This window comes from Haemaphysalis longicornis, unplaced genomic scaffold (assembly GCF_048455015.1).
Source record: "Haemaphysalis longicornis isolate Haplotype H1 unplaced genomic scaffold, Haemaphysalis longicornis Haplotype H1 scaffold_8, whole genome shotgun sequence".
Classification (NCBI taxonomy): Eukaryota; Metazoa; Arthropoda; class Arachnida; order Ixodida; family Ixodidae; genus Haemaphysalis; species Haemaphysalis longicornis.
This window is the reverse complement of record NW_027526445.1, coordinates 173,981,842-173,994,027: the sequence shown is the minus strand read 5'-3', so window position 1 is coordinate 173,994,027 and position 12,186 is coordinate 173,981,842. Positions and strand designations below refer to the sequence as shown.

Below are 12,186 nucleotides of genomic sequence, written 5' to 3'. Positions count from 1 at the left end.
TGTGCCTCAACAGTGGCAACCATATGCACCGCAAGAGATCATCCGATCACGACCTACGTGGCAGTGGATGCACTCCGAGCTCACATTAGACATCTCACTCAGCTGTCTCATCACCACCTTGCATCCTTGCCATCAACGAGACCACAGGCATCCTTTTCTAAGATAGTCACTGCTCACTGTGAGAGCCTTCCCTCAGGATACACACCTGCGGCACGACCATCATCACCCCTTTGGTGCCTCTTGAAGCCAGAAGTGCATCTAACCATCCCGAGAATAACCAAGAAAGCAGATGTTTCACCACAAGGTCTCCAACTCTCTATGCACTTTTTACATGAAGCCTACAGAGACCGGATTCATGTCTACACTGATGGCTCGGTAAAAAAACTCAAGTTCTGCGGGAGCTGTAATCGTGCCGGCCAGATCGGTAGACATTCAATTCAAACTGTCCAATGTAACAACGTCAACTGCATCCGAACTCAAAGTTATTCGCGAGGCTCTTCTGTACCTAAAACAAGAATTACCACAAGTGAGTGAGTGAACAACTTTTACTGAGCTTCATATAAAGAATGGTGCGCACAGGCACCAGATGGGGTGGTTCCCTATTCGCGGGACCCATATGTGTCCAGTAATTCTTCTCCTCGAGCCACCAGCTGTTGCTGAATGGCGAGGTCAGAGCTAGACAGTAAGGTCTCCCATCGCTCGAGCGGGTTAGAATTGGGGGAAGGGGGAAGGGTGTAGGGGGGTGTCATGAGTTTTTTGCACTCCCCAATAATGTGCGCGAGAGTGCCGTCTCCATGGCAGAACGGACATGTGTTGTCGTGTTCTGCAGGGTACATTTTGTGCAGAAGCGCCGGGTGTGTGAGCGACCCTGCCTGCAAGCGGCGCCATATCGTTTGCTGCCGTCTGCTTAGTTGCTTGTGTGCTTCGGAAGCCTCGTTCTATTTTCTTTGTATAGGCGGACCATCTCCTTATAACTCGTGACGGGGTGCGGTTGCTCTTCCTCGGCCCGGATGGCTAGTTCTCAGGCATAGTGGTCGGCGGTGACGTTGCCTTCCACGAGCGAGAATGGGCTCTGCTTTGCGACTCCAGGCCAGCTCTCCAGTGTCTGCAGTCTGCTCTTTGCCGCAGCCCGTACTTGTGGCCGAGATTCATCAAGAGTATGACTTCCTAGTAAGGCATGGGCACAATATTTTTTTCAATGGCTCCCAAGCCACTGCGGCATTTCCGGGAATGAATGTGCAGACAAAGTGGCTCATCATGCCCATGGAAGTGCCCAATTGGCAGACATCCCGTTATCGCGCTATAATGCTGCTAGGTGACTGGTCTCCACCGCCTGCAAAATCACGCTTGATCTTTGGAATACGCCGGAGTTTTCAAACTCCCGCTTGTACTTGCTTGACCCCGACCTGCAGCGCCACGTACCCATTAACTTGCTATGCTAATTTGCCACCGTACTGTGCTGCCTATGGACAGGAGTTGCTTTCACCAAAGCTTACCCATTCACTATCAGCATGACTGACAGCTCTGCTTGAGACGTGTGTGCCACGGATGAGACAATAGAACACCTCTTGTGTCACTGTGCCGGGTTTGCAACGCAGAGACCGCACCTGTCAACCGCACTCCTGAAACTCGACAACCAGCCATTAACTGCGCAGACTATTTTGTGTCACAGGTGTTGCCCATCACAGTCTCAAAAGGCCACAAAAGCATTACTTCGTTTTTGAAAAGACACAGGCTTGTTGAACGATTGTAGAGACACTGTGTACCATTGTTCGTTTGCCATTTGGTTAGTTTACCTGTTCAGTTTAGGCTTTATCATCACCCATTGTTTTGTTTTTGTAGTTACCTTTAATTTTTGTTTTCTTGCTCCTCAAGCTCTATTCCCTGTCTCTTCAATCCCCTTTCTCTCTCTTCAAATCCCTCCTTCCCCACTTTCCATGCGTAGGGTAGCCAACCGGACTGTAACCTGGTTAACATCCCTGCCTTTCATGCACTGTATTATCCTTCCTTCCTTCCTATTCATGATGCAATTTTTGCCAATAAATTGAAACTATTGACCTAATGGCTGAAATGTGATTAAATTAGTGATAGGACAAACTTAACTTTGGCAGTACTTCAGTTGCAGTGCTGCGCCAATCTACGCTGAAAATGTCACTGCACGTCTGCTACAGCGCCGAGAAGACTCGCACATTTTCATGCAACACCCGTGTTGCCCTGTGCTGGCGTAGCTAACTCGTGGAGAATATCTTGCTTGGTGGCAAACAAGATGGAATCAGCACGCCACTTATGCTTGAGTGCCGAGGTCCATGAGCGGTGCCCCAACTGTCGCGCTTGACCACATGAATGGGTTGGAAGGAATGCAGGGCTAGTCGCGTACATCACAAAAACAAAGCATGTTGTGGCAAAGTCACAACGCACAGCTAGCTAGTTCTAACATGTGTTGTGCCAGAGCGCCCAGGCCAAATTCGCTGCCTGGGGCGACGCGCCGACAGCGGGGCCGATTCACGCCTCGACCAAACCGCCCGCCACAGACATGCACAAACTTGAAGGCGCCATAGAGACTCCTCTCTTTTTACCTTCTCAACGGCTGGGTTGAATCATGCCTCGGACGAACGACCCGCCGCAGACACGTGGCAGACATGCTTGGAGACCGCGACAGTGTCACCTTCCCTTTCCCCATCGCGGTGGCTCGGCTGACGCAATCGCTTCGCCTCCATTCGTCGGATTCAAACTCTGGCCAGCGAGTCCTGATTGGGGCGATTCAAACTTGTCATGGCTGCAACGGACTCCCGAGGGTATAAAACCCGCTCGGAAGCACAGCCAGTGCGGCACTTTTCGGAGGGACCGAGTGCAGACGTGCTGTCGCCTCCGTGCGAGCCATGTGACGCTTTCGTTGCCCTAGTACCTACTCTATATAAATGTTACTTCAACTTCTCGTCGGCTCGAGAATATCATCGCTCTGCTCTGCGCCGCGTCGATAGCGGACGGAGCAAGGCAACGCCGCTTGACCGGTGATTGCGCTCGGATGGCCAGTCGCAACAGGGGTGGCTGTGGTGAGAGGACGCAGTCCCAAGAGTGTGGTCACAGCGGTAGGATGGCAACACATGCCATGTCGGATGCTAGGTGGTGGCCATTCTTAGTCAATGTAGAAGCTCGTTGCCTTGCGAGATGTTTAAAGGGACCATGCAGACAAAATACAAGTTTGCTTTATTTGAAAGATTTCGTGTTTTATAGTGCCCCCAGCGCTTGTCCGGCAGAAAATGATGCCGTATTCACTGAGAAATTTATCAATTTATGTTAAGGCCCGTTCACACTTGCGACAAAGCGCCGAAAGCGAAAGCAATCGCCAGCTTTGCTGTTCACACTTGCACGCGACATCGAGCGACGGGCGACGACTATTTTTTGCTTTTCTTGTTAATGTCTCGCGCTCGGAGTGCTCGAAGTGAGACTTCACAGGAGCTTCACCGCTTGTGGAAACACAGCATCCGGGTGCTTTGGCAGGATATGACATCAGGAAGTCTCGCCTCCTGCTTCCGCTTCAAAAGCGACAGCGCGACGGAGGCGAAAAAAATTGGTCGAGACCGATCACTCTCGTCGCGCGACTAAAGCGACAGAAATTTCCGTCGCTTTCGTCGCTTTCGCTCGCTTTCGTTGCAAGTGTGAACGGGCCTTTAAAGTTTTGATTCTTCCTCCCGCCAAATTGTGAATGAATTTCCGGTGTGTCATTTGGCTCTGCAGCCCTGCTTACCGCCAGACCCCCCAGATGGCGCTACGAAACTCAGCCACGGACTGTTGTCCGACGTTGCTTTGTTTTTCACCGCATTTTCACCTGGCTTGTTTTTGTCACTGTATAAAATAACTGTTTTGTAAAACATGGGGTACCAGTGGCAAGGAACCATTTCGAATGCCCCTTTGAAATACCGAAGTTAATGAGCTGTAAAATTAGTTCCGAGCGGTGCAACAAAAAAAAAAACGATTCTCTTACTGCACTCACCAGGGTTCCATAGTATCGCAAAATATAGAGATTACAGTTTGACGGCTAACACTATTTGGTTTATTGTTCCCCCCAAAATGGCTAATTATCTGAATAATTAATTGACTGACTCAAAAAATAATGCCATATTTGAAATCAGTGGAAAAAAGCAGCAAGACTGACAAGTTTCACAAAGTTTACTTTAAAATTAAAAAAAAAACTGTCTTAAAAGCCATGTCCGCCCTTTAAAGTCAAATCATCCCATTCAAACCAATTGCACGCAAAGCAGGAACAAGTTTTGAGGCTGCACAATTACAAGGCGTAGGGTTACTGCACGCTGAAACACGCTGCTGTGTTTTATTCACTTTTATTCACCTAATGCGCACAGTGCTGGGGCTTTACAGCGATGAGAAAACACACAACAACAACAAAAAAAATGCCATGAAAGTGGCAGACAGCCAAACATCAGCCATACACCGTATCACACTCATACAAGACATCTGTATACTATTGCATGTACACAACACAAAAAAAAAAAAAAAAAGATCATAAATACATGGAAACCGCAACAGAAAATGAGTATTTCAAGACAAAGCACATCAACCATGAAACGAATGAATGAATGAACAAACTAAAACTTCACACACACTGAACCCAATGTATATTAAAGCCTCGATATACCGAAATGCAGCTGGCCGCTCCGGCTGCAAAAAAGCAGGCCACAGTGTGGATACGTTCAACCAGAACGTACAATGTACCAGGTGTGTTGTGCAAGGAGCAATTCCATTGACAGTGTGGGTCCCTTTTGCGATACAACTTCTTGCGGACACATTTTTATGCAACACAGCCTGTGGCAGTAATCCTAAAATCAATTCACACGAAGGACAGTTTCTCCTTCAAAATAATTCGGTGGCAAAATGATTGCCAGCACTGCTGGACCTGTTAAAAAGGACACCAGCTTTAAAAGACACATTAACAGTGAAGACAGTTAAGACGAATTTTTTCAACCTTACTTTGGCATAAAAATGCAAAGACGTATCAGGTGCTTGTGTGCGTCTTGCACTTGTGCTTTGAAGTTTTAGCACTGAAATAAAGCTTCTAGAGAACCAAATTGCCGTGACCTTACTGCTTCTCGCAGTCTCTTCCTTTTCCACATCTTGCAACTCAAAACCACAATTAAAAAGGTACATCCCGGCCCTGCCGTGGAATGCAATTTTTGGAAACAAAAAGAAAAGGGGTGGCCTGCACAGTGATAGATCAAGTGCTGTTGCCCAGTGTTTGCAGTCGAACAGGAGCCCTTCTACCTGAGTTCAACGGCCTCCAATCGGAACAAGCATCACCCATGTGGTACTGTGCACGCCTGCAACCTTTGCTGTGAAAACTGGCCCTTGCAGATAACTTCCCAGCACTGAGACGGAACCAGGTAGCAGCGAAGTGAATTCGAGTTGAGCAAAAAAGGTTATGTTGCTTCTTCTTCGAGCCTTCAAGCAAGTAAGGTATCTGCAAAGTGCGCCAGGTTTCAACCACAGGCTGAGGTGTGTGGGGTTCTATGCGCTGCGAAACAAGTTGCGCTGGGTCCCACCACAGCAAGAATCCACACTCGCCTTAGCCGCTAATTGGGTGCAAAAAGAGATAGCCAATTAGCTTCAAAGCTACCGCGAATAAACAGTTACAATGGGCGAGTAAGCTTGTGTTCTTTGTGCATGTTTGGTGCAAATTACGATGAACTGATGTGCCAATTTCACCTACCTGGCTCATATCGAGGACAATTTGTTGCACCCGGCATACACAAACAACACCAGCCTACCTGCCCACTGCAAGTGTTTATTCATGGTAGAAAAACTTGGCTCACACCAAAGTTGGACTGCGCGGTGCCTCTTAACCCAGCCCTAGTTTTTTTCCTACTATAACCATTGCAGCCCCCTGGCCCGTTCAAGTCTTCCTCCTACTCCTCCTTCAGGTACTCCAGAGGACTCTAATACGCGAGGCCAGGGGCTGTACAGCCACGATGAAAAGTTAACGGACCAGGAAAATGGAAATTTTAGGTTATTTCTCTTCCGGTAGCAGCCCGACAAACTGCCGTGCGTATGCGAGATGTCGTACAGTTACTGCAGTAATGAAAAATACGGCACGTAGTACCGCGGGCTGCCGTGCGGCAGAGGAATAACCCAAATTAGCTGCTTTTCTCTTAGGTGTACATCTTTTGCTCTTAGGTGTACATGTCAGTCATGCTGATCGCTGGGCTGTTGTTTCCGACCCCCTAGACATGCCCCCCCCCCTATAATTGTTGCAACCGACACGATGATAACAGTGGGTCTTGCCCCCCCCTTCCCCCCCGCGATCATCACAGCGGATCCTCCGGGGATACTACGGCCACGATGACGCTGCCGCTGACGGTCTCCAGCATGAGCTGCAGGGTGGCGCTCTCCTCGCTGCGCGCCGAATGCATGGCCAGGTCCAGCAGACGGCGGCCGCTGCCCGGCGTCGACTTGCGGGTCGAGCGCAGCGGAGGCTCAATCACCAAGTCGTCATCGTCATCCTCGCTGTCAATCTCGATGACCTCCACCCCGGACGGAGGGGCAGTGGGTCGCGACACCGGGACCACATCGCGGCAGGCGGCCGCTCCGGCTGCGAAAAGCAGGTCACAGTGTGGGTACATTGTACCAGAACGTACAATGTACCAGGTGTGTTGTGCAAGGAGCAATTCCATGGACGGGGTGGGTCCCTGTTGCAATACAAGTTCTATGCTGCGAAGAAGTCCATCGGTGAAATTCCATTGCAGCTGGCGCCACCTACGATTTCCTTTAATACTTTCCTGCCCACGCCTATTCAAATCGATAGTACAGTTAAAACTCGTTATAACGAGATGGCTATAACGAACAAATCGTAATTCCCCTTGAATGACCCCATAGAAACCAATGTATTTTAAAACCTCATTTTAGTGAGATAAAATCTGCCCGTTCCGGAATATAACGAACAAATTTTGTTCGAAAATAAAATTTTTAGACAATTTCATGGCAGTGCGCAACGTGGATTTGAGATGATGCGCAAGGTGACAACTGTACGTTTAGTAGTTCGAAACTCCTACCATGCACACTCCCGCAACGTGCACAAACCGGACGGCATGCCATGCGTCTTCTGCGAAGGCGAAGCCATTCCCACTTTCCTCTTGCTGCGCATGGCACGCAGCCAATGCATGCGGCACGCACGGCCGCGGTGTGTTCGTCTGCAACTTGTCACTCGCCGACGTGCACCGCAGGAGCTGTGTTGTTGAAGTTGTGTGCATGTTTCCTCCTTTCTTTAAGCGCAGAGCACTCTAGGGCCGCACCTTGTCCTTGTAGCTCGCTCGCTAGACCCAGGCAGAGCACACGGCGTTCCGTCGTCACGGCGTAACCCAGAGGCTTCGAAAGACAAGCAGTTTATGTAATCACAAAAGTTCGAAACTTGTGAACCACCGGCGCTTGTCATACACCTCCCCGTTGTTCACAGCAAAGAAAACTGCAGGTACATTTGAGGCAAAATATTTGTAATTAACCAGCAGCGCCCATGCTCATTCAGTTAGGAACGCTCGTTGGGTTGGTTTTCATGGTAGTAAGCGCAAAAAAAAAAAGCGGCAGTGCAACACCGGCACGTGTGGGAAGAAAAGCAAGCACAAAAAGAACAGAACTCCCGCTGGCGCAGTTTCAGGCAGGGGGCGCGCGAGCACTGTGAAGGCGGGAAATTTGAATTCCTTTGGGTGGTAGCAGTGAGGAGATAACGGCACTACAGCCCATTACGGCAAATCACTGCTCTGCACTTCCGACAGCTTTCACATTGAGTGCAAAGGCTGATTTTTTTCACTGCTTCAGCTTTATCTTTTATTGTGCTACGCGCATGATTCGAGCAGCATGAATGACCCAGGCGGGAAGCGAAAGCGAAGGGCGCTAGACGTGAAGGCGGCTATTGTGAAAGCCTCCACATTGGGCACAAAGCTGAGTGAGCCGTCGTTTGCATCAGAAAGATGCATAATGTCCAATAACGAACTTCTTTGCAGCTAAGCCTGTTTGACATACGAGTTACATATTTCGAACTTCAATAATTAGGTGCACTAACGTTTCTTATTATCTCCGGAATTTGGTTACTTTGTTGTGTACCGCCGTGCGGCGCGATGCAATTTCACCCACTCTTTGTTTAGAATAAGCACAGCACCCCATATTTGCATAAATGCCCGCAACGGCTCTAACGAAATATGGGTTATAATGAGCAATCATGGTGCCCCTCCAATTTTGTTATAATGAGGTTTAACTGTATACTGTCGATGCTTTCAAGATCAAATTTTGACGTTTTCCGATTTGAATTTGGCGCTTTCTGAGTGCGCTCCGAGATCTGGCACCATTTACCGAGTAGTAGAGACACTTACATCCTCTTGGGTTTGTTTTTTTGCACACCCAGAAGCGCTGCTGGGGTCATGTGACGGGTGCTCGGACGATACAGAGATGGTGTCGACATTGAGCGCTACGGTGCCGCAGAAACGCCGCATTTTTAGCAATTTGTACGATTCTACGCACAACTTTCTGAGTGACATTAACAGCACTGACTCCGAGAATAACTTTTCGTCATCGGATTTCAGCACCAAAAGCGACAGTGCGCCAAACCAGCCCACAACCCAACACAGTCAAACCTCGATGTAACAAACTTCGATGTAACGAAACCCTCGATGTAATGAACCACGGAATTTTTTGTAACTTCAAGTGTAAGGACACCATGTATTTTCACCCTCCGTGTAACGAAGTCCGGCTTGCCGAAATTTCAATGTAATGAAGTTTCATGGAGAGCTAGGCACGAAATTTTAGTTGTAGAAGTAGATTTTGGGAGACGCAAGCGCCGAAACAGGCTCTCAATAAAACGCGAATGGCGACACGGGTTGCCCAATGCTGCGGGTGCAGCGAGCCACAGAGTCCGTGAGCGAGCTCCTTGCATACAAACTGTGTGGGGTGCATACACGGCTGGCGCACTGTTTCTGTCGGAGCTTAATCGTCTACGCGGGCATCAGCATGAAGTGCATGGCGCACTTTCTCCCCGCAAAAACGCGCCCCGCAAGCCACAGGTGTGCTGACGCAGCTGCGGAGACCACCCGCGCGATGCGGGTAGCTCTGCGACTGCTTCTAACCGCCCGCTGAAAAATGCAACTCGAGGGGCAAACGAGAGGTGCATGAGAGAAAAATAGCGGATAACGTGGGCGAAATTTTCACTCTAAAATCTGCTTTGGCCAGACAGCGACTTGCGCTGCACGCGGCAGTGGGAGGAGCCTGACCAGTTTCGCCAATGGGGAGGCGTGCACCCTATGGCGGGAGCTTCAAAGCGCTCGGGGATGCCGGCTCGCCCTGCCAGAGATGATTCGGCTTAGCACCGCGGAGGATATTTGATGGACGCTTTCGTAAGTGATGCGTGTGACGTTTTACAGTGAAAATTTCTCCCACATTATCCGCCTTTTTTCTCGCATGCCCCTCTTGTTTGCCCATCGAGTTGCGTTTCAGCGAGCGGTTAGAAGCGGTCACTGGAGCTACCCACATCACGCGGGTGGTCTTCATGGCTGCACCAGCGCACCTGTGGCATGCGGGGTGCGTTTTTGCTGTAGGGGCTGCTGGCCACTCTGACACGTGTGAGCGAGCGCGCGAGAGCGCCTGATGTGGAGCGCGTGCTCCGAAGCTGTCGGGAATAAAGGGTTCCATTCTCGCTGCTGAACAGGTCGGTCGTCTCTCTCGTGGGCTCCGAACATGGTGAACCACGAACCATTCAGGCCTACAGCGACACCGGATCGTCCGTGGCAACGTCTTGCGATCGACCTATTCCACTGCAAAGGCCGTGAGCACGTTGTCGTTGTAGATTACTACTCGCGGTTTCCCGAAGTAGTGTCCCTCACTTCCACGACTAGCATAGCAGTGATAAATGCGGTCAAGAGTTGCTTCGCGCGGCACGGGATCCCTGATGTTGTTCAGACGGACAATGGACCCCAATTTTCATCAAACGAGTTTGGCAAGTTTGCTCAGACGTACAGTTTTAGCCATGAAACCAGCAGCCTGCGGTACCCGCAAAGCAATGGGGAGGCAGAACGCATGGTACATACGGTAAAGAACCTTATGGAAAAAAGTGATGACCCGTACCTGGCACTCCTGTCCTATCGTGATACACCGGGACCATCCGGATTTTCCCCAGCCCAGCTTCTGATGTGATGCAATCTTCAGACACAACTTCCGAGTCTTCCAGAACGCCTGAGTCCACATTTCCCAAGTCATTGGGAGTTCAAGGATAGGGATGCTGCCTATGAAGCCCAACAAGCCTAGGCGTTCAACTCTCGACACCGCGCTAGTCCGTTGCTGCCTTTAACGGCATGTGACCGTGTATGGGTGAAGGACCTAAACTGCCCTGCGACACTCCTCAGCCCAGCTCAAAGGCCTCGCTCATTCGTGGCCAAAACACCAAGGGGCGTCGTGCAAAGAAACCGCCGCCACTTGGTACGGTTCCAGCCGGACGTGACGCAGGACTCGGCGTCACACGAGGGAGAAGAGTGGACGGGACGCGAGGAAGAAGAGAGTACGGGGAGATGGCCAACTTCTGGGACAGTTCCTGTTCCTGATTCGGCGCGGTGTCCGGGCAGCTATCACACGAGATCTGGCCGAGCGGTCTGGCCCCCGCAAAGACTGAACTTATAGCGTTCGAGTGTACCCCTTTGTTATAGTCTAAGAGAGGAGATGTAGGGGCCGCTGGCCAATCTGACACGTGTGAGCGAGCGCGCGAGAGCGCCTGACAAGGAGCGCCTGCTCTGAGGCTGTCGGGAATAAAGGGAGTTCCATTCTTGCTGCTGAACGGGTCGGTCACCTCTCTCGTGGGCTCCAAACATTTGCAGGGAGAAAACGCTCCATGCGGATCACACTGATGCCCGTGTAGACTATTAAACTCAGAAACAGAAACAGTGCGCCAGCTATGTAAGTGCGCCAAGTTTTCGTTTGCAGGAAACACTTCATGCGATGAACACTTCATTATAACAGCAAAGTTCAATGTAACGAAGTATGAGTTTTACCGACTTTGTTACATCAAGGTTTAACTGTACCCCTGTACAACACAAGCACCAGAAAATGCAAAAGTATCGAAACTGAACTGTGCTACAAACAAAAAAGAGTGGAGCAGAAAACCAATGTTTCCTACGATGCGTGTGTGGCCAACCTACATTTCGAGAAACTGCTTTGCACAGTGGCACAAAGCCCACTAGCGCTCACATTTCCTTAACAAGTCAAGAAATTTTATAGTTATGTTTGATATTTGCAGGCGTTCTGCATTGATAGCACGTGTACAAAATGTATATCTTAAATTTAATTTTTTGTGTTTTTTCTGTGCGATGCAACACTGACATTTTGCTTATTTTTTCGTGTTTGTCCCAAAACTTTTCTGTACAGGTTTTTTTTTTTCATTTTTTTTTCAAATAAAAATTATCGTTTGGAACAATTATCATTGCAAAGAAATTTACTCTTCCACAATTCCATCTGCAAGTCCGTTTCTTTGTTTAGTAGTTAACGTGCATATATCTTTTTCCTTTGCATATTTTTCTTATCGCAATAGAATTGCAACCCTTTGGTGTGCTTTGTGTTGATTACTGTAGAAGCTGCACAGCATGCACATTGCCGTCTGCTGCTTGACGATTGAATTGGGCTGACAAGCTTGTCAAGCTGCTTCTATGCAGTTTTTATCGGCAGCCTTGCGATGCACTAACGATAAAATGAAATAAAAGATACCTCACCTCACATACCATACACTTATATGTTGCATACTTTTTGCGACTGGGAAAGAGTAGTCCGCTAGACTACCTACCCAAAATGACTGCTTTTCCCGTGGGCGGGGAAGTGTCGACTACCAGGTTCTAAACCCCAAAGCTATTTGAGGTGTTTTATAAGCGTTCGTGGCATAAAACTGAGGAATAACGCTGTTTACGGCAATAAAGGAAGGTAGACTGTGATAGACAGGACTTGCAAAACTAATTGATGAGCAGTGGTGAGCCAACAGAAAGAGAAAATTTTCGCAAGTGAGGCGACACAGAAAGGCTTCAGCGGACCAAAGAAGCGCCGACAACCCTAAATAGAAGATCTGCAGGTGGAGTACGTGCAGCAGCAGCGAGCGGCTCAGAGACCCGTAACGACACAGCTGCCGGGGCAGCGCTGCCCCAGACCGTCGTCGTTGTG

General features: G+C 49.4%; 1 protein-coding gene across 1 annotated transcript in view; it reads right to left on the bottom strand.

Moving 5' to 3' along the window:
* Positions 1-4,324: 4,324 nt before the first annotated feature.
* Positions 4,325-12,186, bottom strand: part of LOC144148168 (E3 ubiquitin-protein ligase PHF7-like) — a 31,118-nt gene continuing 23,256 nt past the window's right edge. The window contains exon 10 of the mRNA XM_077679748.1: positions 4,325-6,601. Within this exon, the coding sequence (XP_077535874.1) occupies positions 6,318-6,601 (284 nt within the window). The 3' untranslated portion in view covers positions 4,325-6,317. The remainder of the gene's footprint in view (positions 6,602-12,186) is intronic.